The sequence below is a fragment of the Chionomys nivalis genome, chromosome 5 (genome assembly GCF_950005125.1).
Source record: "Chionomys nivalis chromosome 5, mChiNiv1.1, whole genome shotgun sequence".
Classification (NCBI taxonomy): Eukaryota; Metazoa; Chordata; class Mammalia; order Rodentia; family Cricetidae; genus Chionomys; species Chionomys nivalis.
Genome location: NC_080090.1, coordinates 22,695,246 through 22,722,785, shown reverse-complemented (window position 1 = coordinate 22,722,785; position 27,540 = coordinate 22,695,246). Strand labels below are relative to the sequence as shown.

General features: G+C 44.8%; 1 protein-coding gene and 1 non-coding gene across 2 annotated transcripts; one reads left to right on the top strand and one right to left on the bottom strand.

The window, feature by feature from the left end:
• Positions 1-27,540, top strand: F11r (F11 receptor). The gene is made up of 10 exons (XM_057769967.1): positions 1-154; positions 23,768-23,836; positions 23,939-24,046; positions 24,236-24,382; positions 24,630-24,832; positions 24,970-25,072; positions 25,209-25,316; positions 25,649-25,661; positions 25,904-25,955; positions 26,064-27,540. The coding sequence occupies exons 1-10, from the start codon at positions 94-96 to the stop codon at positions 26,097-26,099; spliced, it is 900 nt and encodes a 299-aa protein (XP_057625950.1). The 5' UTR covers positions 1-93; the 3' UTR covers positions 26,100-27,540.
• On the bottom strand, positions 12,036-12,107 carry Trnae-cuc (transfer RNA glutamic acid (anticodon CUC)). Its single transcript has one exon. It is a non-coding gene; the product is annotated as a tRNA-Glu (tRNA).

The window sequence follows — 27,540 nt, the reverse complement described above, 5'->3', positions numbered from 1 at the left end:
CAACCTGGCGGCTGGAGTCCAGTCCCAGCGCGGTGGATCGCGGAGCACGTCCCAGGCGAGTGGCTCGCCCGACGCGTCGGGGTTGTAACTGTAATGGGCACCGAGGGGAAAGCCGGGAAGAAACTGCTGTTTCTCTTCACGTCTGTGATCCTTGGTGAGTTCCCGGAGTTTTTGGAGGAGTAGATGGGTGGTCCGGTCAGAGGTTGGACGAAGGCGCACCCCCACGCGCCCTCGGGAAGGGAGGAGTCCAGAAACCTGCCTGCTCGCCTGCCTCGCCCTAGGAGTCCACTTTTCCGCCCAGGTCTGGGTACTCTCCGTTCCCCTCCCCCACCTGGATACTGGCTGTTTCCCCTCCCCCAAGCGGGTGATCTGTGACCCCACCTCCTACACCGTGGCCGGGAGCATTACTGGGGGGGGTGTCCACGGTTCTGGGTCTCCCCTTCAGCCGGAGGATCCTTCCCGCACCCAACTATCCAGTTACTCATTCCCTTCCATATATACCTGGGAAGGGCCGTCTTCCCCCTCTCGGAGGATTCAGAGAGACCTTGAGCCTTTCTCCCGGACTCCCTTGGCTCAAGTGTCCTAGGAGGAAATGTAATGGAGGTGGGGGTAGGGAATGTTTCCTTTCCTGGCTTTTGCAGAAAGGGTGTCTCGCTCTTGTTAAATTGTGGACCTTTTGGGATTAATGCGGGGGGTTCAGCGTCTGAAGAAGAAATGAAATCTCTAAAATAAACTTCTCAGATCATAGCATTCATAATTCCTTCCTTGAATAACTAGCGAGGAGTCCTTAATTAATCTTGTTGACTGAGTGACGATTCCCTGGGGGAGACTGGATCTATTGGCTGGTTGATCTCAGAGCCAGAACTCTGCCCTCCCCCTTGTCCGGAATGAGAGTTTTTTGTTTCTTTGTAGCCTCCCTTTCCTGAGAAACACCAGGCTCGCAAGCTGGGGCTTGACTGTCTCGAGGTGTGTTTGGATGAGGCCGAGAGTGAGGTTGGTTGGTTTGTGCCTTGGTCAATGTGTGTCAGCACCTGTATATTTATCTGTCTGATTTTCCCCGCCACCACCCTTCAGAGCCGAGGACCAAACCCAGGGACTTGGGTGTGCTATGTCTGGTTCTCGAGTGTCATACACTACTGTTGGGTAGTTTTGTTGGAACATGTTCTTTATGAATCTGTTTCAAGGTTCGTGCTTTAGAGGAAACGAGACATTACAGTCAATGCTGGTGTCTTCCGAAGGTTTGTTTTGCTGCGTTTTTTGGAGAGCAGAAAGGGATCACCCACGGTGGAGAGATAACGCCTTTGTCTCATCACAAAGCTGTGAACCAGTTTTGTGGGTGGACTAGACAATGGGTGATCCTACTTCTCTTTTCCTACAGATAAGGAAACTAGTCTTGAGAGAGGAAATGACCTTTCCGGTTTACAAGGGGATAGAAGCTGAGGCTGGACCAAAGTCCTCTGTCCTCCATTCCTGGAGAGCCAGCATCTTAGGGATGAGGCACTATCTGAGTGATTGCTTCAGAATTTGCTATTTTATAAAACAAAAACCAAAACAACCTTCCACCAGATCTTTCTTGTCTCGCTTGAACTTCTCATTCTGCTCATCCATTTCTGCTTTTCCTCATCTTCCTTTCTTTGCCCAACCATCACTTATTTCATTTTAATTTGTATCTTAGAAATGTTAGCCACACCCATTTTCCTGTTTTGTGTTCAGTTTCTTCTGGATCACTGACAGCAGTTGTTAGGCTTGTAAACTTCCTGAAGCTGCTTCCTTCTAACTCCTTCCCGCCTTCCTTTTCTCTTTCCCTAACTTCCTATCTTGGTTCTATAGCAAACTACCGCCCAAAGGATTGTGACAGCGGCGTTTTGAGCAAGCAGCCACGTTCATAGGAAGCCTGAGGTGTTGCATTTGCTTGGCAGGGCAGTGGATCCTGTGGTGGGGCTGGGGTATGGATGGTGGGGGTGGAGGAATTCACCGAGCAACTTTTAAATCAAGGCAGACCTGGGGGAGGGGAGTGATTTGCTTAGTGCAAATGAGGATGGAAATGGTAGCCTGGCCACTTCATCAGGCGTCCTGGCTTTGCTTTTTTCTCTGTCTTGTGACCTTAAACTAGTAGCTCGGCTCTTGAGCTATAAAACAGGTGTAATAATACTGGTCCTGCCCTTGCCGTGAGGATCGATGGAGGTAATAGCTACATCCCAGGACATGAAGGGATTTCTGCTGCACAGCTATTACCTACCCCTTTGGATTTTGTGAGGGTGTAAGAATGCTGTCCTTACCAGAGTAGGTCAGAGGAAGCAGGGAAATTCCCGCTGGCAAGGCTTTATTTTAGCATTAAATTGAAGTATGGTCTTTTTGGGGGGAGGGGGGCATCCAATCTGAAGCATAAACAAATGGCCACTGTGTCCTTTCTTTCTGAATCACTCTCATCGTGGTCTCCACTATCGGGGAGGGAGAAGAAAGGACAAGATAGTGTGAGCGGCTGAGTGAAAGGGAGCTCCAGCCTGAGGTACTTAGTGGGCAGGGACACACAGACACGCAGCGAGGGCTGAGCTTGGGGGTTGTAAGACTGGTGACCCAGAATGCTGCATTCCATTCCTTCGAGAACCTGAACTTGGAAAAAGTCCAGCTACGAGCTCTGGCCAGTGGATGGGCCAAATTTTATTGTATCCAGAAGGGAGGAAAGCAAGCTGGGGTTGGGTGGAATGCTGACATTTTCGCTGCCTCCTCTTACCTGGGTGTGGGGTTCCCTTGCTTCTAAGAGGGGTGGACAAAGGCCATGGCTTTTGGTTCTTCTGGTGTTTCTGAAGAAGTCCCCTTTGAGGATTTCCAATGTGCTGTTCATGGGGCAGACTTTCCTCAAAACTGTGGATTGGTGAGTCACGCCTACTGCTTCGTCCTGGGGAAATGATTGTTCTCTTGAAACTAGAAACTGGTGCGTGGCCACAGCTAGAAGGAGGAAATTGAACCGTGGCGGCGCTCCAGCAGGCTAGGCTTGGCTCTGGAATGCTTTCACCTGTGATATTTCACTTCCGCTTGTGAGCTGGGCTTGTTCAGGGCCTCCAGAGTAGCTCTGTGGGCAGAGCTGCTGTGATTCTAAAAAGTGTTTATCCAAAGTGCATTGGTTGGCAGGATTTGAGATTCAAAATATATCGAAGGGGTGGAGTGGTTCCCTCCCACTCTGCTCTTGCTAAACTATACCTGGCCAAGATTGTTTCTAGTGTTTTGTTATGCAGACACGTGTGTGCAAATGTGTATTTGTTTTCTCACCATTTCCTTACACAGTAGAGGCTTACAGTACAGTATGCATTAGATCTCATCTTGTTTATTTTACTTAATATAGCCTAAAATCACTCTTTCTTTCTTTCTTTCTTTCTTTCTTTCTTTCTTTCTTTCTTTCTTTCTTTCTTTCTTCTTCCTCCTCCTCCTCTTCTCCTTTTTTTTTCTTGTTGTTATTTTGTGACTGAGTTTTACTGTGTAGCCTTAGCTGGCCTGAAATTTGCTATGTAGATCAGGCTAGTAGTCTTGAACTCAGAGTTTCGACTGTGTTTTTCCCCCCATGCTAGCATTATTTATTATAGGGGCTATGGTCTTGGCTGCTTGGATCTGTCCAACCTCCACACAGCTGGAATTCAAGGGGAAGGGTGCCGACATGCTTCTTTCCCAAACCCCCAAAGATGGATTGAAATGCGACATTCATTTTATGTGGTAAATGAGGAAGTAATGGGGCTTGATTTGAACATCTGTTGGCTTTGAGACTAGGAAATCTCAGAATTCATACCTATTTCCCTCTGCACAGGCTCGGCTAGGTGTGAAAAGCAAATATGAAGTGAAAAAGAGGTTTCTCAGGATTGGGAGGAGGGTAGGGGAAACAGTATACGCAGATGGGCATTGGGGTTTCCCAGGCTTTGAAACCCTGGAGTTGGTCTGCCTGGGACTCCCTGATAAGCAGAGTTTCTGTCCAAAGTCCAGCTCGCGTCATTTGTTTTACAGTGTGGGGGTGGGATTAGAGGAAGCAGCTGCCTGGCAGGAAGTGTGATGCCAGGTCCCTGGGTGAATTCATTCTGTCCTGGCAGGAGTCACTGTCCTTTGCGATGGGGGAGGGGACCGAACAGGTCAAACTGGAAAGTCTACATAGAGAGGGCGGGTGGGAGCGTGGAGTGAAAGCCCCCCCTCCTCCCGCCGCCATTGTTGATGTCTACTGTCTTCAGAAGTTCGAGCCTGCTCTGTAGTAGGACTCACACAGCCTTCCTATCGCCCAGGCATTCTGTACCCAATCACTTCAACCTCCAGAAAGTGTGTGTTTGTTCATTATGTCCAGAGCATCTTCTGAAGTTTGTCTGCTTAGATGTGAAGGATTGTGTTCTTAAAACCAGAGATTGGCCGGCTGACTTCCCTCCTTTTCCTTCCTTCCTTCCTTTTTAAAAATCAGACTAGTGGCATAAAAGCATCTTGAGGAATATTCTAATAGTTAACCGGATGTATATGGAGAGAAAACAAAGGGCTTCTTCCTATTAGAACAGTAGAAGGAAGTAGCTGTTCTGCTGTGGGCTGGACCCTTACGGAACCGGGTTGTGGGGGGCGGGGCTTCAGGAAGGTTCAGGGAGGAACATCTACAGCTAAGGACTGCAGCCAGCTTGTTTCTTTGTTTCCAAGAGCTGCAAGCAGGATCCCCAACTTGGATATTGTGTGTGTGTGTGGGTGTCAACAAAGCACAGAAAGTTTTGGGAGCAAAAGGCAGGAGGTGACTTTTGTGATGGATGTGGTGACTTGTGTCAGTAATGCCAGCACGCTGAGCTGAGGCAGGACTTGGAGAAATCTTTGACAGTGCCGTTGTATACACTGTGTTCTGGTTATGCTCACACGTGCCTCCTTTATTCCCTTTTACTCCTGCCCATCTCCCTCCCTCAACAAATTCCCTTCCCACTTACACATCTTTCCTTTTATTCTTTTTTTTTATTGAAAAAATTTCTGCCTCTTCCCCCCCTCCTTTTATTCTTTTAAGGACTACATTTTTTAGATTTCATTTGTGTGTGTGTGTACGTGGAGGTCAGGGAAGACCTTGTGTGAGTTGGCTGTCCTACCACGGAACTGAACTCTGGTTGTCAGGCTTGGTGGCGGGCATCTTTACCAGCTGAACCGTCTCCTTGGCCCTCTGCTTGGTTTTTGTTTTTATTTTGTGATTCACTGAGTTTAACCAAGGCCTTGGGTGTGGTGCTGTAAACTAGTGGCCCTTGCGTAACTCAGTTGTGGCTACACCACTGTAGACAAGTGACTCCTCCCCAGTAGCTGTCTTACCAATTACTGTGTGAGCAGGAGGGACCCAGAAGCCCCTCTGCCAGCCCGGACTGAATCTCTAGGGCCCAGTCGTGTGCCATCAAGCACAGCTGCTCGGGATATGAGTGCAACAGCTGTGCCGTGCCCAGATGACAGCTTTTCGTTACCCTCTCCACATCCTCCGGCTGTTACAGCCTTTAAGAAACAATCTGTAAAATTCTGTTTATTGTACTGTATGTATGTATGCGTGTGTCATGTGTGGAGGTCAGAGGCCGACTGTTGGGAGTTACTTTTTGCCTCCTGTCATGTGGGACTTGGGGATTGAATTCAGATTGTCAGGCTCTTACAACCCCCTCCCCATCCTCCATCTTGTGATGTTCTCAGAGCCTTGGAGGGGTGATACAAATGTCCTACATAGAGATAAACATTCAGTAATCATTTATTTCCAGCATCTTGATTGGTTCTAAGTCATTAACCATCATCCACAAAAAAGAAGCTTCTTTGACTAATATAAATATTTAGAAGGCAGTTGAGCAGCATGTCCACTTAGGAAAATAAAGCTGCGGGACTCATGGCCTATGACCTCCCCAGCCTATGCTTTGACCAGGTCCATGGTACTGTTCATAAATGCCCTCTTGTGGAGTAAGCCTCTGATCTACTCGGTATGCAGTTGACTATTCCTCTAACAGTCATGCTGTTACTGCACAGTGGGCACGGTTTGCTTGGCAGGTTGGTGTTATAGCTTGTAAGATCCACAGTTGAGTAACAGAGCTGATTGCTTTGCTTTCCAGTTGTCTAGATAGCACCTTCCAGCACTGTGAAGTCAGTCAGCTGGGAGGAAGCTTCTAGCTCAGTTCCAGCTGGATTTCTCTATATCCTGCAACTAAAGTATATTGTATCTTTAACAGTAGAGTCTTACCATCTAGTTCTGGGCGTTGTAGAATATTACTTTAACTATGTAAAGGTGTGTTGCTTTGGTTTATGCTTCATTTGTTTATGTAAAGGTGTGTTGCTGCTTCACCTTGCCTGCCTAAAGCATCTGATTGAGCTAATAAAAAGGTGAATGGCCAGTAGTTAGGCAGTAGAGGGATAGGCAGGGAGAAGAGAACAAGAGGAGAGAATTAGGGAGAAGAGAGAGTGATGTCTGGGTTAGATAGCCAGGCAACTGCCAGGCAGACACAAAAAAGACATACAGAATGAATGAAAGGTAAAAAGCCCCGAGGCAAAATGTAGATGAAGAGAAACAGGTTAATATAAATTATAAGAGTTATCAAAAAATGTGCGTAAGGCCAAGTATTCATAACTAATAATAAATCTCCATGTCATGATTTGGGAGTTGGTTGGTGATCTAAAAGAAAGCCCATTATAGGTAGACAGCTAAGAGCAATGGGTAACACAATATCCTCTATGTTTTGGTACCTCTGGTACTGCCTGACCAACATTTGTAAGGAAGTATCCTACACTTGGCACTGAGGAGATTCTTTCTTTCTTTCTTCTTTCGTTCGTTCATTTTTTCTTTCCTTTTTTGTTTGGTTTTGTCTTTTTGGTTTTTTGAGACAAGAGTTTCCCTGTGTTACAGTCTTGACTATCTGGAACTTGATTTGGAGATCAGACTGGCCTTGAACTCATAGATGTGCACCTGCCTTTGCCTCCTGAGTGGTGGGATTAAAGGTGTGCACACCACTACCTAGTGAGATTTCTATTTAATAACCCATGGCTTCTGGGGTGGGCACTATCCATCTTTGTGGAGTACCTCTGTTCAGTTTTTTTTTAAAAATTAATTCATGTATAAATGTAAGTGTGTATGAACATGTTTGGGTCCCCACGGTGGCTAGAAGAGGGTATCCATCCCCTGTAGCTGGAGATAAAGTCAGTTGTGAGCTACCTGACTGGATGCTGGGAACTGAACTTGGGTCCTCTTCAGGAGCAGTAATTTCCTAATAAGCCATCTCTTCAGCCCCTAAGCTTGTAGGTGTATGTGTGTGTGTGTGGGGGGGGGCACCAAAGAAAGGAAAGATTAAAATAAAAACCCTACTAAAGAGATAGAGGCACCATGGTTGTGCTGTTCCCTGTTTGTAATCGCAGCACGAGGGATCCTGAGAAGAGGATGGTGAGTTGGAGTCCTGTCTAGACTACAGAGTGACTCACTTTCAAAGCAGGAACAACACAGATAGTGACACCTGTACTGTAGCCAGACTTTCCTTCGGGCCGCCAGGTCACAAATAGCAGCTCAGAGAAAGCTCAGCCTCAGCTTAGGCTTGTCCCTCTTGCTCTTCTAACTTAAATTAACCATTTATATTAATAGAGATTCTGCCATGTGGCATTACCTCTCTTTCATCTTCTGTTTCTTCTCTGTGTCTGGCTGGTGACTTCATCTTTCTTCTTCCCAGAATTCCTTCTCTACTGGGAAGTTCCGCCTAAACTTCCTGCCTAGCTCTTGGCCATTCAGCTTTTTATTACACTGATCACACCAATACATTTTCACACAGTGTACAGATATTCCACATTTTCCCCTTTTTGTCTAAATAAAAAAGAAAAAATTTAACTTTTAACACAGGAAAGCTATATACAGTAAGAACAGTTATCAGGTAAGAATTACATTTACAATGTCCAGTCCATTGGCATTTGGCAAATTTGGAGAAAGTGCTGTATTGTCTATCCTATCATAGTGAGTCCAAAGTGTTATACCTAAACCACTTATCATTGTATTACCAACATAAAAACATTTTCTTAGAAAAACAGTTTAAGCTTTTATATCTCTCAACCTTATGCAATTTACATCTCTTTTGTGGATTTCTTTTCTGAATTTGGTAACAAGAAAACAGTAACTATAACTAGTCTTCAACCCCATCAAAGACCCGAGAAGGATATAATATTACCTGAGTAAACAGGAAGGGCAGAACAAACAACTTCCAAAACTATAAAAACAGCAGAGACAGCTGGCTGCCTGGACAGTGACCCAAGGTTCCTCTGTAATGTTGAAGCATCCATCTTTTGCCTATAGGCCTAAAATATTTGACAGACTTCTTTAAAGCAGGGATTTAGCTTGAATGACCATCCTACCTTGTCTTGACCAAGTTCGGCAGTTCCCTTTTTTTGTCCTGCTTATCCAGTTTGGAGAGCATTCTATCAGCATTTGAAGCAAGGGCAGTCTCTTGCCCAGATGATTAGCTTTGCCACATTGAAAGCAAACTCCATATGGAGGTTATTCAGTGCCCATCATTCTTTATTAAAGTCAATTGGTATTTCCAGAAGCGTACGTGTCTCACTGTCATGAAAAGTCTTATGTTATTAAAGCATCTTAAATGCCATATTCTGTAGGTCTCTGAAGAGTTTTAAGACCATCTATCTAGCTATAATATATCTCTTACTGACCTTGAATACATATTTAACATGACTATAGGTTTTATTGTTATAGATGACTAACTGCTAACCTGCATTTCTTAATTATCCTAAACAGTTTGTAATAATAGCCTTTAAGAACTAGAACTTTATAATCCATATTAAAACGAGCTGTGCAGGTACAATAATATCTTAAACAAGAGTAGAAACATATACAGTATAACAAAAATCCATGCTAATGTAAAATATTTGAGATTCATAAGTTTAAAAGTAGGTTAAATAATTACCCTTTTAGTCTATCATTTTTATACCCCCCTTTTTAGAAAAATCCTTGCATCTAACCTTTTTTGTTTAGTATTTTTATTTATTTTTGATCATTACCATAACAGCTTGTAACTAATCCCCCAGCCCCAAACAATGAAAAACATACATCGATGGACCAGAAACCACCCACTCCACTTCTTGAGTATGTGGGCATTGTGTTCTCTAGACTGCTTCCTGTTTTCTGGGGTGATGGCATCTTTAGGGGACCCTGAAAAAATTGGGATATTGATCAAGTTCTGGGAGAGCTAGCTGTATCATTTGTTGTCCAATCTCATTGTGATGATAATGTAGGGCTTATCCATTTGGACTCTTATCCAAAGTATAATATAAATGATGAGGACCCTGTAGCCAATGAGATTTATCATGTCTCATCTAGTCTCAGAGCTGTTCCCTTGTTGAGGGGTCAATATATATGTTACCTGCCCTGTAGTCTTTATTGATTTTTTTCCCCTCATATCTGTAAGCCAAGATCCTCAGGAGGTCTCTCCTGGTCAAATCTGATCTTTATTAATTTTGAAGGAATACCTGACCTTTCCTCCAGTGCAACACATTTCCTGACTTCCATTCTGATGCCAGATTATCTATAAATTGTACGGTCTGGTTTAATTTAGCAGTCCCTTTCATAATCCAGTGTCTCTCAGCAGCTGTTGTTCTCTGTTCATTAACATCCAAATAATTCAAAATTAACAAAACTCCATAATAAGGTCAACTCCCTGTGTTATAACATTTCCCATCCTTATGTGACTCATTTTTTTGTTTGTTTGTTTTTCGAGACAGGGTTTCTCTGTGGTTTTGGAGCCTGTCCTGGAACTAGCTCTTGTAGACCAGGCTGGTCTCGAACTCATAGAGCTCTGCCTGCCTCTGCCTCTCAAGTGCTGGGATTAAAGGCGTGCACCACCACCGCCCGGCGCTTCTTTTTCTTTTTTTTAAGGCACCTTTTAGAGCATATTGTTCCTTTTTAGAGTTTGTGTGTTTATGCGTGTCTGTACCTGAGTCTTTTTGAGCCTGCAGCCATACACTTGCTGTGCTCTCTAACTGTGAGAAGCAAATCTTAAACTGTAACCCGCCTGGCAGGTCAGTTATTCCAGGGTCCCGAAGAGGTGATATCTGAAAAGACATGGGCGGGAAGGAGGAAGGAGACCAAGCAGAGTTCTTCTCAAGGTCTCCGTTTATTAGCGTAATGGTTGTGACTTATATAGCCCTTGAATGAGGGATTTCACTTGGGATGGGGGCAGGGGCATGGTGAGGGCAGGAAGGGGTCTTGCAGCAATGGTCACAGGTCGACACTTGGTCACGAGTAGGTCACAGGTCACGAGTCGGACAGGAGTCGACACACCTAGTGTTCTCTATGCAAGCAGAATCGTTCCTTTTGTGATTCCAACCACAAACAGTTCTCTAGATAGTTGGAATGCGGGGCAGGTTCCGCTAACAGATAGTTCTCAAGATGGGTGTGGGGTGGGCTCTGCCAACAAACAGTTCTCAATACAGTTGGGGTGTGGGGCTCTCCGCAGACATCCCCAGGACAATGGTTCCTGCTATAATCTTTGAGAAAATGGCTCCTGACATTAAACTGCTAGGTTACTGCCACAGAGTGGTGATGGTGGCTGGCTCCACCCCCTTCAGGTCCCTAGAGTCTAGCCTCATGATGGCTATCCAACTCCAGGCTACCTGGCTCTGCGTGGTATTTACTTGCTCTAGCTCTGGAACTTGTTGTGTCTGAAGCAGGAATTTGTACCCAGTATCTGCTGCTCAAGTGCTCAGCTGCACAGTAGGGCCTCTTAAAAGAACCACACCTCCGAGCCTACATGAAGGACCACTTTCCCAGACCCTATGTAGATTTGAGCCTCCAATTTGAATGCCATATGTAGTTGGATTTCTCTTTGGACAGCCCGCTCACAACAATATGGAGACTTATTATGAATTATGAAAGCTTGACTTTAGCTTATGCTCTTATAACTTAAATTAACCCATTTATATTGACATTTTGTCATGTGGCATTACCTCTCTTCCATCTTGCACCTCCTGTTTCCACCCCATGCTGGTGACTCTTTGCTGGGAAGTCCTGCCTAACCCTCCTGTCTGGCTGTTGGCCATTCAGCTTTATATTACACCAATCCAGCAATACATGTTCACACAGTGTATAAATATCCCACATCAGATACTTGCTCCAGTTTAAAAAAATGGGATAGTATAGGACTATAGAGAAACATAATCACATGTATTCTATCTATAGCCTAATACTTCTAGGCTTCTACAAATTAATATGTTACATACAAATACATTAAAACTTAAAGTTAGGCTTGTTAGCACATGCCTTTAATTGCAGAACTTGGGAGGCATAGGCAGGTGGAGCTCTGGAATTCAAAACCAGCCTAGTCAACAGAGTAAGTTCCAGAACAGCCAGGGCTGCACAGAGAAACTCTGTCTCAACCCCCTTTCCCCCCAAAAAAATCTCTTGTGGTGTTGTATGACTATGCTAATTTAACCATTTACCTTTTGGGGGGCATTTAGATATTTTTTTTATTTCCCATACCATATAACATTAAGTTATTTTATAAATTAATCTTTAAATTTGCCTTTAATTACTGGGGAAAAATCAGGAATAAAGGGACATTTGAACAGGACCTTGAAGAGTAGATGGGTTTTCTTTGCTTGACTAGTGGAATTGGACTACAGCGTGGTAGTTTTGGAGCCTCAGAAATGGATAGACTTGGCAAGAGATGACTCAGAGATTAAGAACATTGGCTGTGGGGCTGGAGAGATGGCTCAGAGGCTAAGAACACTGGCTATTCTTCCAGTTCAATTTACAGCAACCACATGGTGGCTCACAGCTGTCTATAATCAGATCTGATGCCCTCTTCTGGTCTGCAGGTAAACATGCAGAGAGACTATTGTATACATAATAAATAAATAAAGGTTTTTTTTTTTTTTTTTTGCTTTTTTGAGACAGGGTTTCTCTGTGGTTTTGGAGCCTGTCCTGGAACTAGCTCTTGTAGACCAGGCTGGTCTCAAACTCACAGAGATCCGCCTGCCTCTGCCTCCCAAGTGTTGGGATTAAAGGCGTGCGCCACCGCCGCCCGGCAAAAGTGCACTTCCCTGACCCGGAATCGAACCCGGGCTGCGGCGGTGAGAGCGCCGAATCCTAACCACTAGACCACCAGGGAGTGATTAAATAAATGTTAAAAAACAAAACAGACAAAGAATAAAAACCACTGGCTTCTCTTCCAGAGAACCTGGGTTTGATTTTCGCCCACATTACCACTGAAAGCCTCGAACTCCAGTTCTAGGGGGATCTGGTGCCCTCTTCTGACTTCTGCAGCCACCAAGTACATATCTGGTACAGACATACATGCAGACAAAATACCCATGTACATAAAATTAAAATTAAAAATAAATTAATAATAATAAAAAGAAATAGATTTAAAACCGGAATGGTAGCTCAGTAATAGAGCCCTTCTCTTAACCTGCACCATGGCCTAGATTCGATTCGTAATACTGCCTACATAAACACAAAAGAAAACAAGAATTCAGAAAAGAATTAGAGGCATAAGACCCTTGCCTTCTTATGCACCAACTGTTCTAAGCCTCAGGAGATCTTGAAATTTGCAGGCAAATGGATGGAGCTAGAAAACATTATTTTGAGTGAGGTAACCAAGACCCAGAAAGACAAATATCATATGTGCTCACTCATAAGTGGTTTTAAAACATAAAACAAAGAAAATCAACCTACAAATCACAATTCCAGAGAACCTAGACAACAATGAGGACCCTAAGAGAGAAATACATGGATTTAGTCTACATGGGAAGTAGAAAAAGACAAGATCTCCTGAGTAAATTGGGAGCTTGTGGACCATGGGAGAGGGTTGAAGGGGAGGGAAGAGGCAGGAAGGGGAGCAGATAAAAATGTATAGCTCAATAAAATCAATTAAAAAAGAAGACATCTCTGGTTTCCTTAACTGTGTGCATTGGCAGGCATATCTCTCTCCCTCCCCCTCCCCTCCCCCTCCCCCTCTTCCTCTCTTCCTTCCTAGTGCTGGGATTAAAGGTATGTGCCACCATTCCTGGCTTGTTTTTTTTTTTAAGAATATAATAAGAAAATAGCACTAACATTAATGTGAAGATTCTGTGTATCACTCTTGGCTCTTATTTAGTAGTCACAGGACTCTGTCCACACCGAAGAGAACTTAGACTCTACCGTAGTCCTAAAACATGCACATGGGAGGAGATGACACTAGATAAATGGGACCATTTTGGAAAAGCTGTGTACCACATTGTATTATTACTCAGATACACTGTGATTTTCCATAGTCACACAGTCAGGGTTACAGATTTATATAGTTGGTCCCTGATTCTTGTCTTCATTTCTGCAGGGGTGGCCGCTCCTTCCTGCTTCCTCTTTCTTCTAGGTTATGATACTTCAGATATACCTGTTTATTAACGAAATACAGAACATGGGCAGGAGAGATGTTGGAGACTGCTAAGTGGGGTCAGTCTGTACTTGGGCTATTTTTATTATTTATAATTTTTAAAAATTATGTAGATTGAAACATACTTTTAATTGTAGCACTCAGAAGCCCCAGGAGTCTGACCTCTATGAATTTGAGGCAGCCTCTTCTCCCTGTTCTGTCTACATGGCAAGCAAGTTCAGGTCAGGCATGGCAAGACTCAAAAAGGGTGTGGATATCACTTTATATATTAATCTCATATTTTGGAGATATTTATATGTCAGTTCAGATTGGTTTAAATTTGCTTTGGATGGCACCATGTTTTGTTTTGTTTTGTTTCTCTTAAGGGTAGGAGTTTATATAGCCCAGACTTGCCTGTAACTATGCAGCTGAAGAGGGTGACATTGAACTCCTGAGGCTCCTACCTCTACGCCTAAGTGCTAGGATTACAGGCGTGTGCCAACTTGCCTGCTTTTGTTCTGTATCTGCCACTTCATTTCTTGTTTTCATTTGCAGAAGGAGGAGTATTAAGTTTTGAGGGTTATCTTTCTCTCCAAATCATGAGTCCTGTGGAGGAGATTCAGGCCAGCCGTGGTTATACGTGAGATTTTTAGCTCAAAACCAAAGGGTCTGCAAGATGGCTTAGTAGGTAAAGATGCTTGCAACTATACCTGCCAATTTAAGTTTGGTTTCTGGGATCACATGGTGGAAGGAGAAAAGACTCCCACTAGTGTTCTGCTGAGTCCACGCGGGCACACTGGCATGTACATATTTGCGTGCACACACAAGTAAGTATACGTGGTGGTGTGTGTATGTGCAGGATAGGATATTACAGTACTTGATTTAGTTTTGTGTACTAGGACTATGTTATGTGAGTTACAAATTTAGCTTTGCCACCCACTAGTTTTGTGACCTTGAACAAATTAATTTCTGTGCCCTGCTTACTCAATAAAGATGAGAGCTATAATTGTATCTGTCTCATAGCATTAGTCTAAGAGTAAATGAATTATAAATCACTAAAGGCCTTGGAGTATCTGGCACATAGTGGATATTCAAAAAATGTTAGTGGCGCTCTCTCTCTCTCTCTCTCTCTCTCTCTCTCTCTCTCTCTCTCTCTCTGTGTGTGTGTGTCTGTCTCTGTCTCTCTCTCTGTCTCTCTGTCTCTCTCTCTCTCTCGCTGTCCCCTCTTGGCGTGTGTGCACGTGTCTCTCTGTCTCTCTGTCTCTCTCTCTCTTTCTCTCCCCCCCCTCCTTTAAGTAATAAATGTTCAATTTTATGCCTAAAAAATGTTAGTGGTAGTCATTGTATTAGCTAGTGGCTTTCTTGATTGTACTCAGTGTCTACAATTCAGATATGATGAATTCACTGGGTAGAACAAGCTGGTTCTTTTTTTTTTTTTTTTTTTTTAAATCTTCTGCCTGCATGCCAGAAGAGGGCACCAGATCTCATTATGGATGGTTGTGAGCCACCATATGGTTGGTGGGAATTGAACTCAGGACCATCTGGAAGAGCAATCAGTGCTCTTAACCACTGAGCCATCTCTCCAGCCCAACAAGCTGGTTCTTTCTTTGTGTAGTGTCCTCATGCCTTCTTTTATCCATGTGGTATGCAGATGTGGGTGCACAGATAAACCAGGGGACCATTGTGTTAGTTTGCATGGGCCACTGTAACAGATGCCACAGGCTGGGTAGCTTGTCCAGACTTTTCTCACAGTTCTGGATGCTAGAAGTCTAAAATGGATTACTGGCTGGATTAGTTCCCTGTGAAACCTCGCTCCTTGGCTGGCAGATGGCTCTCCCCCTTGCTGTCTGTTCACAATGCCACACACTCCAGGTGTGCCTCTGTGTGTGTGTCTTTATTGTAAGGAGACCAGCTGGATTGGATCAAAACATCCAGTAGTAGCCTCGCCTTAACATCATTGCCTCTTTAAAGGTCCTGTCTCCGAGTACATGCTGAGGTATTGGGAGTTGGGGCATAAGTATGAGAATTTGGGGGAATCAACACAATCCATAACAACATAAACAGTTTTGGAGCTGACCTTAAAAACAATGGCTTGGCCGGGCAGTGGTGGCGCACGCCTTTAATCCCAGCACTTGGGAGGCAGAGGCAGGCGGATCTCTGTGAGTTCGAGACCAGCCTGGTCTACAAGAACTAGTTCCAGGACAGGCTCCAAAACCACAGAGAAACCCTGTCTTGAAAAACCAAAAAAAAAAAAAAAAAACAATGGCTTGGTCGGCAGTTTCCTTTTCTGCTGAATTGAGTTTTTGTAAACTTTCGTTGCTGCTGCTGCTCTTGTGGTCATGAGAATAATGGTGGTGTTTGGAATGGATTCACCTCTTCTGTTTTTCCCCTCAAATAGAACCCACATTCTTTGGGAGTAGGAAAGCAAAAGCTCTCCTTTGCGGTTGGTCCTGTTTTGTTATCTTTGCCCCGTGAAGTGCAGGCTGGTTTCAGAGTTACCAAGTAGCTAAGGCTGGCCTTGAACTCCTTCCTTATCCTTATCTGTTCACCACTACGTCCCAAGTACTGGGGTTCCAAGCGTATGCCAGTGTGACTGGCTTTCAGTTGATATAGAACCACAAACGAATGAGGGTGACCATGTGTTTTACTGGTGCCGGTTTACCTGAAAGACCAAGTGGCTGTGCCTGACTCCGTTCTGAGTTCTTGGTGAATTTTCCAGCCCTCTCCTAACTCTCATCCTGCCCTTCTCTTTCCATTGACTTGAGACAGGGGTTTCTCCCACTTATTGCAGTTTTAGACTCAGCATTAGAGGTTTTTCTGGCTCTTTTTCTACTTGTGGCTCTTTGTTCTTCCCCTGGAGGTCTTAAGGTACCAGTGTGCACAGCCCAGATGCAGAAACCATCGTCTTGCCACTGTGTGTGCAACACTCACTGCATCCCAGGTGCAGAAATCAGCAGGAATTATGGGTAGAGAGAGTAAACACTGTTTTCAGACAGTTGAATTTAAAATCACTTTGTTAGCGTGGTGTGGTGGAGCAGGCATGTAATCCCAAGCATCCACTTCTAATCCCAGCACTCACTCAAAGGCGGGGGCAAGACAGTTTCCATAAATTAAAAGCCAGCCTGTTCTAGACAGCCAATTCAAGGAGAGTCTGGGCTACATAGTGAAATCTTATCTCAAAAAACCAGAATATCAGAATTAAGCCAAAACCCCTTTATTTTTAAAGTACACATCTAAAAGAATTGGAGAGGAGGCTCAGGGATTAAAAGCACTTGGTCTTCTAGAGGACTGGGGTTCAGGTCCCAGTACCCTCATGATAGTTCATTACCATCCGTAACACCAATTGCAGGGGATCTAGCGCCCTCTTCTGACTTCTAAGTTTTAGAACTTGAGAGAGGGTTTGGTAGTTAAGAGCTGAGTTTGGTTCCTAGTACCAGCATTGGGAGGTTCACAACCACCTGTAACTACAGCTCCAGGGGATCTGCTGGCCTCTCCTGGCCTCTGTGGACCCCCCCCACATGCACAAATAAAATCTTACAAACAAAAACACAAGGCTAGGTTTTAGGAGCTGGGAGTGTAGTTCAGTTGGTTAGTTAGAATGCTTGCCTAACATGCATGAAGGGTTAGATTCAACCCCCAGTGATGCATAAACTATGGATGATGAAGTACTCTTGTAACCCCAGCATTCAGGAGGCGAAGGCAGAAAGAACAGAAATTGGCTAGCCTGGATTACATGAGACCCTGTCCCAAATAAAACAAAAATTCTAATTTTAGTTTTCTCTCCCCCAAACTAAAGCTTAAAAATGAACTATGATGGTATTAAAATATTGCAGATTGGATTTTGAAGGAAGTTTGTTTTTCTTCATTTGCCATACTGCCATCTGTCCTGCCCATTTAAAAACTGGACTTTGAAGATAAACCTCAACAAGTAGGTATTAGAGTCTGCTATGACCTAATTTGTTTGTGTTGTGTGTCACTCAGCAAATATCTGATACATAGTATCAGGCACTATGAGTAGTACTTAGAATGACAAATGAGACTTGGTTTCTGCTATCTGGGCATTTGCTGGAGAGAGCATGGGAGTGTTTTTATATAATAGCACGTAATTCGGTAAACACTTTAATGGTGTTTTTTCAGGGGCTAATTAATGAAAGTCCTGGAAAGAGGCTTTCAGAGAACTGGGGTGTGGTGGGTCATTTCCCGGAAAAAGAAAATCACGGAAGAGATGGGTGCCTACCAGGCAAAGAGGGGAAAGGGTGTTTTCCATAGCACAAGCGGCTTGAGCAAAGGCAGAGATTGGGAAACAGCTGGGAAGTGGTTTTGTGTTAACAGATCGTCAGTTGCAACAGGAGAGTGGGTGAAAACTGGGGAGTTTATCGCAGCTCGGATAGTGCTGGAATTTTCTTAGCTTGCTGAAAATTTGCATTTCACCACGCAGGCAGCTTGGAATCCACCAAAACAGGTCGCAGGATTGGATTGCCATTGGGCTGTATTTGAAACTGTTACTGCTCACTGCTTTTAGTTTCCTCCCAGGGTTTTTTTTGTTGTTGTTGTTGTTGTTTTTGGTTTTTTCGAGACAGGGTTTCTCTGTGTACCTTTGTTTGCCTGGAACTTGCTCTGTAGACCAGTCTGTTCTTGAACTCCCAGAGGCCTGCCTGCCTTCACCTCCCAATTTTTTGTTTGTTTGTTTAGTTATTTTCTTCATTTTTTTTGGAGACAGGGTCTCTCAGACAGATGTGGAGTAGGGCATATAGAATGAAAGATAGATAAAAAGTCTGAGGCAAAATGTAAATGAAGAGAAACAGGTTAAGTTACAAGAGCTAGTGGGACTAACAAAAGGCAGAGCATTCATAATTGATAATATGTTTCCTTGTTTTGTTTTGGGACCTGGTTGGCAGTGCAAGGAAGCCTACTAAAACCGACGTCTTTGCGGATTTATGTATTTGTGTGCTTGCAACACTGCCTGGTCCATTCTAAGTGCTCAGTAACTGGGATATTTGCACACTGTGAAGATACATTGCTGTGATTGGTTTAATAAAGAGCTAAATGGCTAATAGCTAGGCAGGAAGTATGGGTGGGACTTTGGGGAAGGGGGAAGTGGGAGATGAATTTAGGTGCCTGAGAAACACCAGACACAGAAGAAGCAGAATGGGAGGTACATAACAAACGTTATTAATAGAAATGGGTTAAGTTATAAGAGGTAGTTAAAAACAAGCCTAAGCTAAGGCCAAGCTTTCATAATTAATAATAGGTCTCCGTGTCATTATTTGGGACCTGACTGACAGGACAAAGAGTCATTAAAATGGATTTTCAGTTTATAGACTCACAACTTGCAGAGGCCAAAAGGCTAATCTTTAACTTTGTGGCTTTGTGTTGTGAGTTTCAGTAAGGGAGGTGTATGTGGTAACACACACCTGTAATCCTAGTACTGGGGAAACTGAGGCAGGAAGTGTTTGAGTTCAAAGCCAGCCTGGGCTACGTAGTGAAACCATGTCTCTTTCACACACAAAAACCAAAACAAAAAGTAAGTGAAACTGAGCTGAAGAGATGATCCAGAGGTTAAGAGCACTGACTGCTCTTCCAGAGGACCTGGCTTTGATTCCCAGCATTTACATGGCAGCTTATAAACTATTTCTAATGCTAGTTCTAGAGAATCTGACTCCTCTTTCTGACCAGTAGGGGAGCGGCACACACATGGTGCACAGATATTCACGCAGACAAAACACTCATCTATATAAAAGAAAAATAAAATTATCAGAAAATAGACTTTTGTTTGTTTGTTTTGAGGAGGGGTTTTTTTTAAATTTATATATTTGTTTGTTTGTTTGTTTGTTTCTAGACAGGGTTTCTTTGGATCTTGTCTTGGAACTTACTCTGTAAATCATTCTAGCATTGAATTCACAGAGATCCACCTGCCTCTGCCTCCCACGTGCTGGGGTTAAAAGCAGGCACCACCACCGCCCAGCCCTAAAAATAGTTTTTTTTTTTAAGTAAATGAAACTTGAGAATGGAATTTCCCTGTTTGATTTACTCTGTTCGTTAGTAAGAGTTTGTAGGAGGGTCAGGGGCTAAATTAAAAAAGAAAAAGAGCTGTGGTGAGGCCAGGGAAAGAGTAGAGGTGAGGCTGTCTGGAGAATGATTTATCCAGTTGTAGATGGGGTCCATGAGGGGCTCCCTAACTCTGCTGCCCTATCTATGAAGGTAAGAAGGGGATGCCCTCCTGAGGCAGTTACAGTGACAAAGGGGATGATTTGGTGGGGGGAGTATAAGCCTTCCTCATGTAGTACTTACTGCTTAATTTAATTGTCCCATTGGGCTACAGTGGCCTGCCTGGGCACACAGTCAAGTAGGGAACAGAGCTGGGATTTGCACACAGTTGCACATAGATCGTCTGGTTCCAAAGGCGTGCAAAGGAATGAGAGGGGAACGTGGGCCCCATTGGTTGCCTTGTCTTTGGCAGATGAATAGGAAGAGCATGATGCAGAGGCTGGAATTGAATCACGGGGGACATAGGCAGGCACCGTGGGTGTTAATTATTAGTTAATTAGTCTTTATTTTTAAATTGAAAATTTTCATTTCGTGTGTGTGTGTGTACATTCATACAAGTGTGGAGGGAGGTAAGAGGAACTGGGTTTCCACTTTTACCATGTGGACTGGGGAAGCGATCTCAGGACATCAGGCTTGGTGACAAGTGACTATACCTTGAGCCATCTCACCTCCCCGCAGTAGACTTTTGAGTCTTGGCCAGGTGGGTCTTAGCCAACAGGCATTTGCAGTGGAGGGGTTGATAGACATTGAGATGCAGGTTCCTGTGTTTTTACAGAGCATGAAGTAGGTCGTGTCTATTATGATTCTCAAGAGGGGACTGTGCCTGGAGCCCAGAGTTTTTATGTGTGTCTGTGACATAATCCCTGGATGTCTTTTTGATCTCAGTTTCAAAGGGCTCAGAAAACAGTTTTAGGGACTGGGGAGACAACCCAACATGTAGACCTGACCAGAGTTCAATGGCCAGAACCCATGTAGAAAGTCAGATTTGGCCAGCTAGCCAGGACAGCACAGCATGGTGGCAGAGAGGAGAGACATGGTCTGCAAGGTGGAAGAGAGAAGTGATTTCCAGAATGTTGTTTATTGACCGTGCATTCTTACCTCGGCATGGGCATCCACACTCCTAGTTAATCAATTAGTTGATTAATTAAAAACTTCATTCGACATCAGAAGTGACGGCGGAATAACAGTCATACATGTGGCTTGTGTCTGTGTGTGTGCGCGCACACACGTGCACATATGAATTTTAGATTGTTTCTCGGTTTAATTAGATGCTTGCTCATGATTTGGGTGGTGTCATAGGTTGGGTTCTTGGGAAGCTGACTCTGAGATATCAATTATCATACAAGACACTTTAGTAGGGCGTGCCCTTGAGATTCACCCCTGTGGAGAGGAGGGCAAGTCTGCAGGATTGGGTGGAGAGAGGAGCTGAGGTGTACCTACATCTCCGCCTACTCCTCAGGGAACTTCTGAGATCTGGGAAGTACCCTCCTGTCATTGTCAGATAATGGCTTCTGGCTGCCCTTACCCTGGTAGAAAGCAGGTCCTGGGGCAGGGCGGTGTTCTGTAGCTATGAGCCTGTAGGCTGCCTTTTGGCGGCACTCCGGTCGCTAGGACAGTGAGTTCTTCATTCCTAGTGAGGTATCTGGTTCAAACATCACAGTGTGTACGTCACAGAAGAAAAATTGCAAAGCTTCGAAGCCTTTGTAGAACAAGGTTCCCAGCATTCAGGCAGCGAAGATTTGTGAGCCACCAGACTGGCCTGGACCTCACTGTATAGATCAGGCCGGCCTTGAACTTAACATTAGTTTTCTTGCCGGGCGGTGGTGGCGCACGCCTTTAATCCCAGCACTCTAATCCCAGGGAGGCTGAGGCAGGTGAATCTCTGTGAGTTCGAGACCAGCCTGGTCTACAGAGCTAGTTCCAGGACAGGCTCCAAAGCCACAGAGAAACCCTGTCTCGAAAAACCAAAAAAAAAAAAAAAAAAAAACAAACAAAAAAAAACATTAGTTTTCTTGTCTTTGCCTCTTTTTGATTATTTTTTGTTTGTTTGGTTTTTGGTTTCATTTATTTATTTATTTATTTGGGTTTTTCAAAATGGGATTTCTCTGTGTCATTTTGGTGCCTGTCCTGGAAATCACTTTGTAGACCAGGCTGGCTTCAAACTCACAGAGATCTGCTTGCCTCTGCCTCCCGAGTACTGGGATTAAAGCCGTGCGCCACCACCGCCCGGCTGTCTTTGCCTCTCAAATGATGGGTTTATAGATACATTAAAAAATTTTAAGATTTATTATTTGTGTGTATGCACATGGGTGGGGATGTCAAAGGACAATTGGAGTTGGTTCTCTCCTTTCACCTTGGTGTAGGTTCTGGGGACCAAACTCTGGTGGCGGTGCTTGCGTCATCAGGTGGGAAGAGCCTTTAACCACTGAGCTTAATCGTATCCCCAGGAAGATTTTCCAGTTTAATGGGGACTATTTGATTTAATTTCTGGATCTGTTGTTACACTTGAGTATGAATTCAACATTAAAACTATAATGAGCCAGGCGGTGGTGGCACACACCTTTAATCCCAACACTAGGTAGGCAGAGGCAGGTGGATCTTTGTGAATTGAAGGTCAGTGCAGCCAGAATTGTTACACAAAAAAAAAACCCTTCTCAAAAAAAATAAAATAAAAAATCCATAATGAAAAATAAGCGAAGTGATAGTATTAGAAATAACTTATAGATCAATGTATCTTGACTTTTTAAGAGTAGCATCTGAGGGGCTGGAGAGATGGCTTGGAGGTTAAGAGCCAGAGCCCTTGCTGCTCTTGCAGAGGACCCAGGTTCAATTCCCAGCAACCTACTTGGCAAGTCACAGCTGTCTGTAACTCTAGTTCCAAAGGATCTGATACCTTCTTCTGACTTCCTGGAGCAGTACATATATGCAGGCAAAGCACTTATGTATCTGTGGTGTCAGTTTATTAGGGAGTGCTCTTGGGATCCACACTTGTGGAAAGAGGGAGGGTTGCCTACTGTACAGGGAGATTTGAAACGGGAATCTTTCAGGGATTCCCCAGATCTGGAGTTGGGAATCCCAGCATTTGGGACGAAAGGACAGGATGATTAAGATGCTCCAGGCCAGTCTGGTTTACAGTGCGGTCCTTTCTCAAAACAAAAACAAAACACAACCAGAATAGTATCTGGACTGATTGTGGTCTGATTGAAATCAATGCATATAAAGATACTCCGTAGGCCTAGCTGGGGGCGTGGCTTGGTAGTAGAGCACATGCCTGTGATGTACAAGGCCCTGTCTTTGATCCCCAGTACTGCAGAAACAAAGTACTCTTTTAACAGTGATGCCAGAGAGTAGGAGAACAACAGGACTCTGGGGACCGTCTAGTGCAAACTCTTATGTTTCAGACAAGGAATGAGACCTCAGAGTCCAAGACTATATTCAGTTCTGTGGATACATAAATAAAGGAAGGCATACTTTAGTGTGGTCGCTGTGCTTGCAGTGTACACGTCTTTCTGCCTTTATCTAAGGACTCTGACTTAGAGCTATAAATAAGCACGTTCTTTGTAGATTTGGACTTTGAAAGCACAAAGGAGGGTGTGTGTGGGTGTGTGTACGTAGTCCTCTGTCACTAGCTTGAGGACTTTACTGTGAACTCTGATGGTTCCCCCACTCATGTGTTACTATTTCGTTTGCGTCCTCATATCTCCACCCCAGCCCACACTGCCTTTTCTTTCTCCATTTGGCAAGTGTGTGACTCCAGTGAGGTGACCTGAGCTGAATTCTAGTCCTCGCTGGGTGTCACAGCCAGCTGTGTGTTTTCGTGCTCCTGGCTTTACTTGTGGTCTCTGTTGCTTGTATAAAATTCGGATACCAACTCTTGTCCTGTGCTGTGTCTGCTTGTTTCAAGGTTCAAACAATGTAACATCTCCAAACCCTTTTGGAAAGGGCTGATGTTCTACAAATGTCAAGTGATGGTTTTATCCTCATACCCACCCTTCCTTCCCCTGCCTGACTTGCCTCCAGCTTGCGATTGTTTTGACAAGTGACGACAGCATTTGGTGGAGCTCTCTCTGAACCATGCAGTGTCTTTCTACAAGCTCCCTTTCGACCAGCAGGAATGTAATTAGAGTGTTGGGAGCCATACAGGAAGCTAAAAATAAAGAGAAGTGTGTTTGAAAGAAATATTTTATGTCTATTGATAATAGTGGTACTGGCCTGCCCGCTGTTGTAACAGAACACATTGAACGTGTTTAGGATACCGGCCAGCTTGACCCTCCCTTTACCTTAAGCTCCCAGCCTCATTTCCTAGCTCTGTTCCTTCTTCTCTGTGGAAGCTCTCTCTCCTGATGGGGTCCCTCTTTTTTTCTTCTCAGGCTCTTTGGTACAAGGCAAGGGATCAGTATACACTTCTCAGCCCGACGTCCAAGTTGCCGAGAATAACCGTGAGTGGGGCAGAGCTATGAGGTCATCAGGGTGGGGGTTGGGAGGATGTAGCTTGTAGTTTGGGGCTGCTTCTTTCTCTCTCATTTTGGTCCTGTCTGTAGCTGTCAAGCTGTCCTGTACCTACTCTGGATTCTCCTCTCCCCGAGTGGAATGGAAGTTCGTCCAAGGTGACACTACCACACTTGTTTGCTATAACAGCCAGATCACAGGTAAATTGTCCCACTTGTTAAGATTGCAGAGTCATTGGCACTGCCCAGCCTGGGTTCCTGGGGTAGGGACATACCTGGAGCTCTGAGTATTTCCCTTTAGCGGAGAATGAAGGATGTACCTTGGGTCCACTTTCCTCTTTTCTTTGCTGTCCAGTTTACTCTGTCTCTTCTGCTCCTGTCTCCTTATAGCTTCCTATGCAGGTCGTGTTACCTTCTCGTCCAGTGGCATCACATTCAATTCTGTGACCCGGAAAGACACTGGAGCGTATACTTGTATGGTCTCTGAGGACGGTGGCCAGAACTATGGGGAAGTTAACATCCACCTCACCGTGCTTGGTATGTGCCGTGTAACTTCGTGTAGGCTTAAAACCAGTTGCTCCCCTAAACTCGATAATAGACTGCTAAGCTTTAGGCCTTGCAGATGGGGAGACTATGGAGAGGGTAAGTGCCCCTCCCCTCCCCCACCCCGTTTAATGGGAACTTGGGGTATACAGGTTGCATCTCTAGCTGATGGGTTGAGAGTGTCATCCTGGTTTGTTACCTACACTTATGTAACCCTATTGTCCTTGCGTTCCCTCCCTAGTGCCCCCATCCAAGCCAACGGTCAATATCCCCTCCTCTGTCACCATTGGGAACAGGGCAGTGCTGACCTGCTCAGAACAAGATGGTTCCCCACCTTCTGAGTATTCCTGGTTCAGGGATGGGATAGACATGCTTACAGATGCCAAGAAAACCCGTGCCTTCGTCAATTCTTCATACACCGTTGATCCAAAGACAGGGGACCTGGTACGAAAAGGGAGAGGTGAAAGGTAGGGGGGCAGCCGTAGAACCCCTGAGAGTGGAAAGGAAGAGACATCAGAGAACTAATAGGATAGATGCTTGATTTATTTGAGCAAGAAGCCAGTGTATTCTCTTCCCTCCAGATCTTTGATCCTGTGACAGCCTTTGATACTGGCGAATACTACTGTCAAGCCCAAAATGGCTTTGGGACAGCCACGAGGTCAGAGGCCGTACGCATGGATGCTGGTGAGTGAGAAGGTGACTGTAGCCTGAGGGTAGAGCTGGGGTACAGTCAGAGGCCAGTTTTCATGTGCTTATTGACAGCTCTGTCAGTGCACAGTTGTCTGGTAGGGCACCTCACCTCTTAATTTGTGTCTCACAGTGGAGCTGAATGTGGGGGGCATCGTGGCCGCTGTCCTGGTAACACTGATTCTCCTCGGAGTCTTGATTTTTGGCATCTGGTTTGCCTACAGCCGAGGATACTTTGAAAGTAAGTGCCTACCCCCCCCCCCCCCCCCCGCCTTGTTTGTGATAGCCCAGGCCATCACAACTCACAGTGATCCTCCTACTTCAGCCTCTAAGTGCTGAACATAGTAGCAAATGCTACTGTACCCAGCTGGATGTTCTTTGTCTTTGTGTGGGTAGCATCTGAGTATGGACCCTGATACCATGCTCCATGTGCTGGTACCATCTGCCCAGGGAGCATGGATAAGTTGATTTAGTTCCTATCAAAAACCACATACTACTTCCCCCTAATGCCCTTCTCATACTGCATTCTGTTCCCATAGTAATCATGGTCTCTCTCTCTTTTTTCTTTTTCAGGAACAAAGAAAGGGTGAGCTGTGGTGCTGTCCCAGGGTTCTCTCGTTAAAGCATGGGCGTGTGTGGTTTGGAGCTGAGCTGAGTCCCAGGAGTGGGGTGGAGAGCTAGGTGGAGGCAGCTGTTTCAGAGGGAATGACAGCTGCACCTAGCACTCGGGTTTTCTGCAAAGGTTTACCTTCTGACCCCCACCCCCATCTTGGCAAGGATACATTGTTACCAGGGTCTGAGTGTTTCTGATTTCTGGTTTTCCCTTAGGACTGCACCAAGTAAAAAGGTGATCTACAGTCAGCCCAGTACTCGAAGTGAGGTGAGTGTACCTGGCCTAAGGAGGGGAGGCCTGAAGTGAAGTGTCTAATCTGCTTGTGTGTTGATAAGCAAAATGAGACTGGTGTTGACTGACGTTTTATTTCCCTAGGGGGAGTTCAAACAGACCTCGTCATTCCTGGTGTGACCTCCTGCGGCTCATCTGTCTCTTCTCCACTTGTCTTACTCAGGTGCTACAGGTTCCAGCCCCTGCTGGCTGTAGCTCACAGGATGCCTTCAATGTCTTCTAGGTCTCACAGGACCCCTTGCTTTTATTTTAGCTAGGATATGGTTTTAATAACGTCGGCTATTTCTCCCTCCTCTTTCCTGCCCACCATGGCCTGAGACTAGTTACAAAGTCTCATTCCCTGTTCTGATGTGGAAATGGACAAGAGTCCTAGATTAGGCAGCAAAAATGACTGGACTGATAGGAACCTGAAACCAGTACCTGGCTGTAATGGCCTTTGAATAAGAACTTTTAAGCCTAATTCCCCAGTTTTCTCTTCACTTGATGAGGATGGTTGCCAGCTGCTCTAGAGTGGGAATTGGAGAAAGGAGGGACTGAAGCATTCGGTGGTGACCTCAGCTCTTTGGTCTCTGGAGCCTTCTGTCCCCACAAAATGTGCCACTGGGATTCTTCTCCTGGATACAAGCAAATTGCCACCACGTCCGTATGAGGTGGGAGAACTCAGCACTCTCCCAAGAGGCTTGGAGTAAGAGAGATTTAAACTACTAATCTAAAGGAAAGGCTGGGACTTGTAGCCGGCAGTCACTCTTCCCTTGACTGGAACAACCGCACAGACCCTTGTAAGATGTGTGTGAATTCTGGAGATGTGTGCATTATATAGTCTTGCCTCTTTGGTGGACTCTGTGTGTGTGTGTGTGTGTGTGTGTGAGAGAGAGAGAGAGAGAGAGAGAGAGAGAGAGAGAGAGAGAGAGAGAGAGAGAGAGCGCGAGCGAGTGAGTGCTGGGCTTCCCCAGCTCTTTGGCAAGGTTGTGTTTCTGTGTGTTTATATTAGACAGATGTTGGAAATAAAAATTTGGTTTATCAAACTTGTTTTTGTTGAAGTAAGGGAAGGAGATCTTTAAGGGACGGCTTCTTTGTTTGAACAGGAAAATACATGAAAGTTCTGCTTCCCAGCAACCTGTGGCTGGCCCTCAGGACTGTTTTCTTAGCTCAAGGCAATACTTCAGGGCGTCAGCCTCCTACTGCTGGGTGAAGCTGGAACTCTGCTGGCAGGAAGTGGGTGGGTTCTCCTTAGCCCTTTAGTCCAGTAGGGGAAGAAAGCGCCCTGCACTGTCCTGCCTGCGTGCATAATGGACCAAGGCTTCTAAGGGGGCGTTCTTTGATCATTTGGAGAACTGCTTTAATGTTTGAGACAGCAGAAATGACAAGATAGCTCTGGTGGTCATTGCTTTCTTCAATGTGAGCCCCTTTCAGACCCTGGAAATTAAACACTCGCCTAAGGGTCTTCCACCAATAAAGCATTTTCCAAAGGAAATTAAATCCAATTGAACAATAAAAGAAATTTGAAACAGTTCAGTAAAGATAAGACATTTTCAAGTATGTTTCAATTTGTTGTCATGGT

Coding starts and splice junctions, on each gene's coding strand:
- F11r (XM_057769967.1), top strand. CDS start 94: ATGGGCACCGAGGGGAAAGCCGGGAAGAAACTGCTGTTTCTCTTCACG. Junction 24,047..24,235: donor CTATAACAGCCAGATCACAG/GTAAATTGTCCC, acceptor GTCTCCTTATAG/CTTCCTATGCAGGTCGTGTT. Junction 24,833..24,969: donor ATCCAAAGACAGGGGACCTG/GTACGAAAAGGG, acceptor TCTTCCCTCCAG/ATCTTTGATCCTGTGACAGC.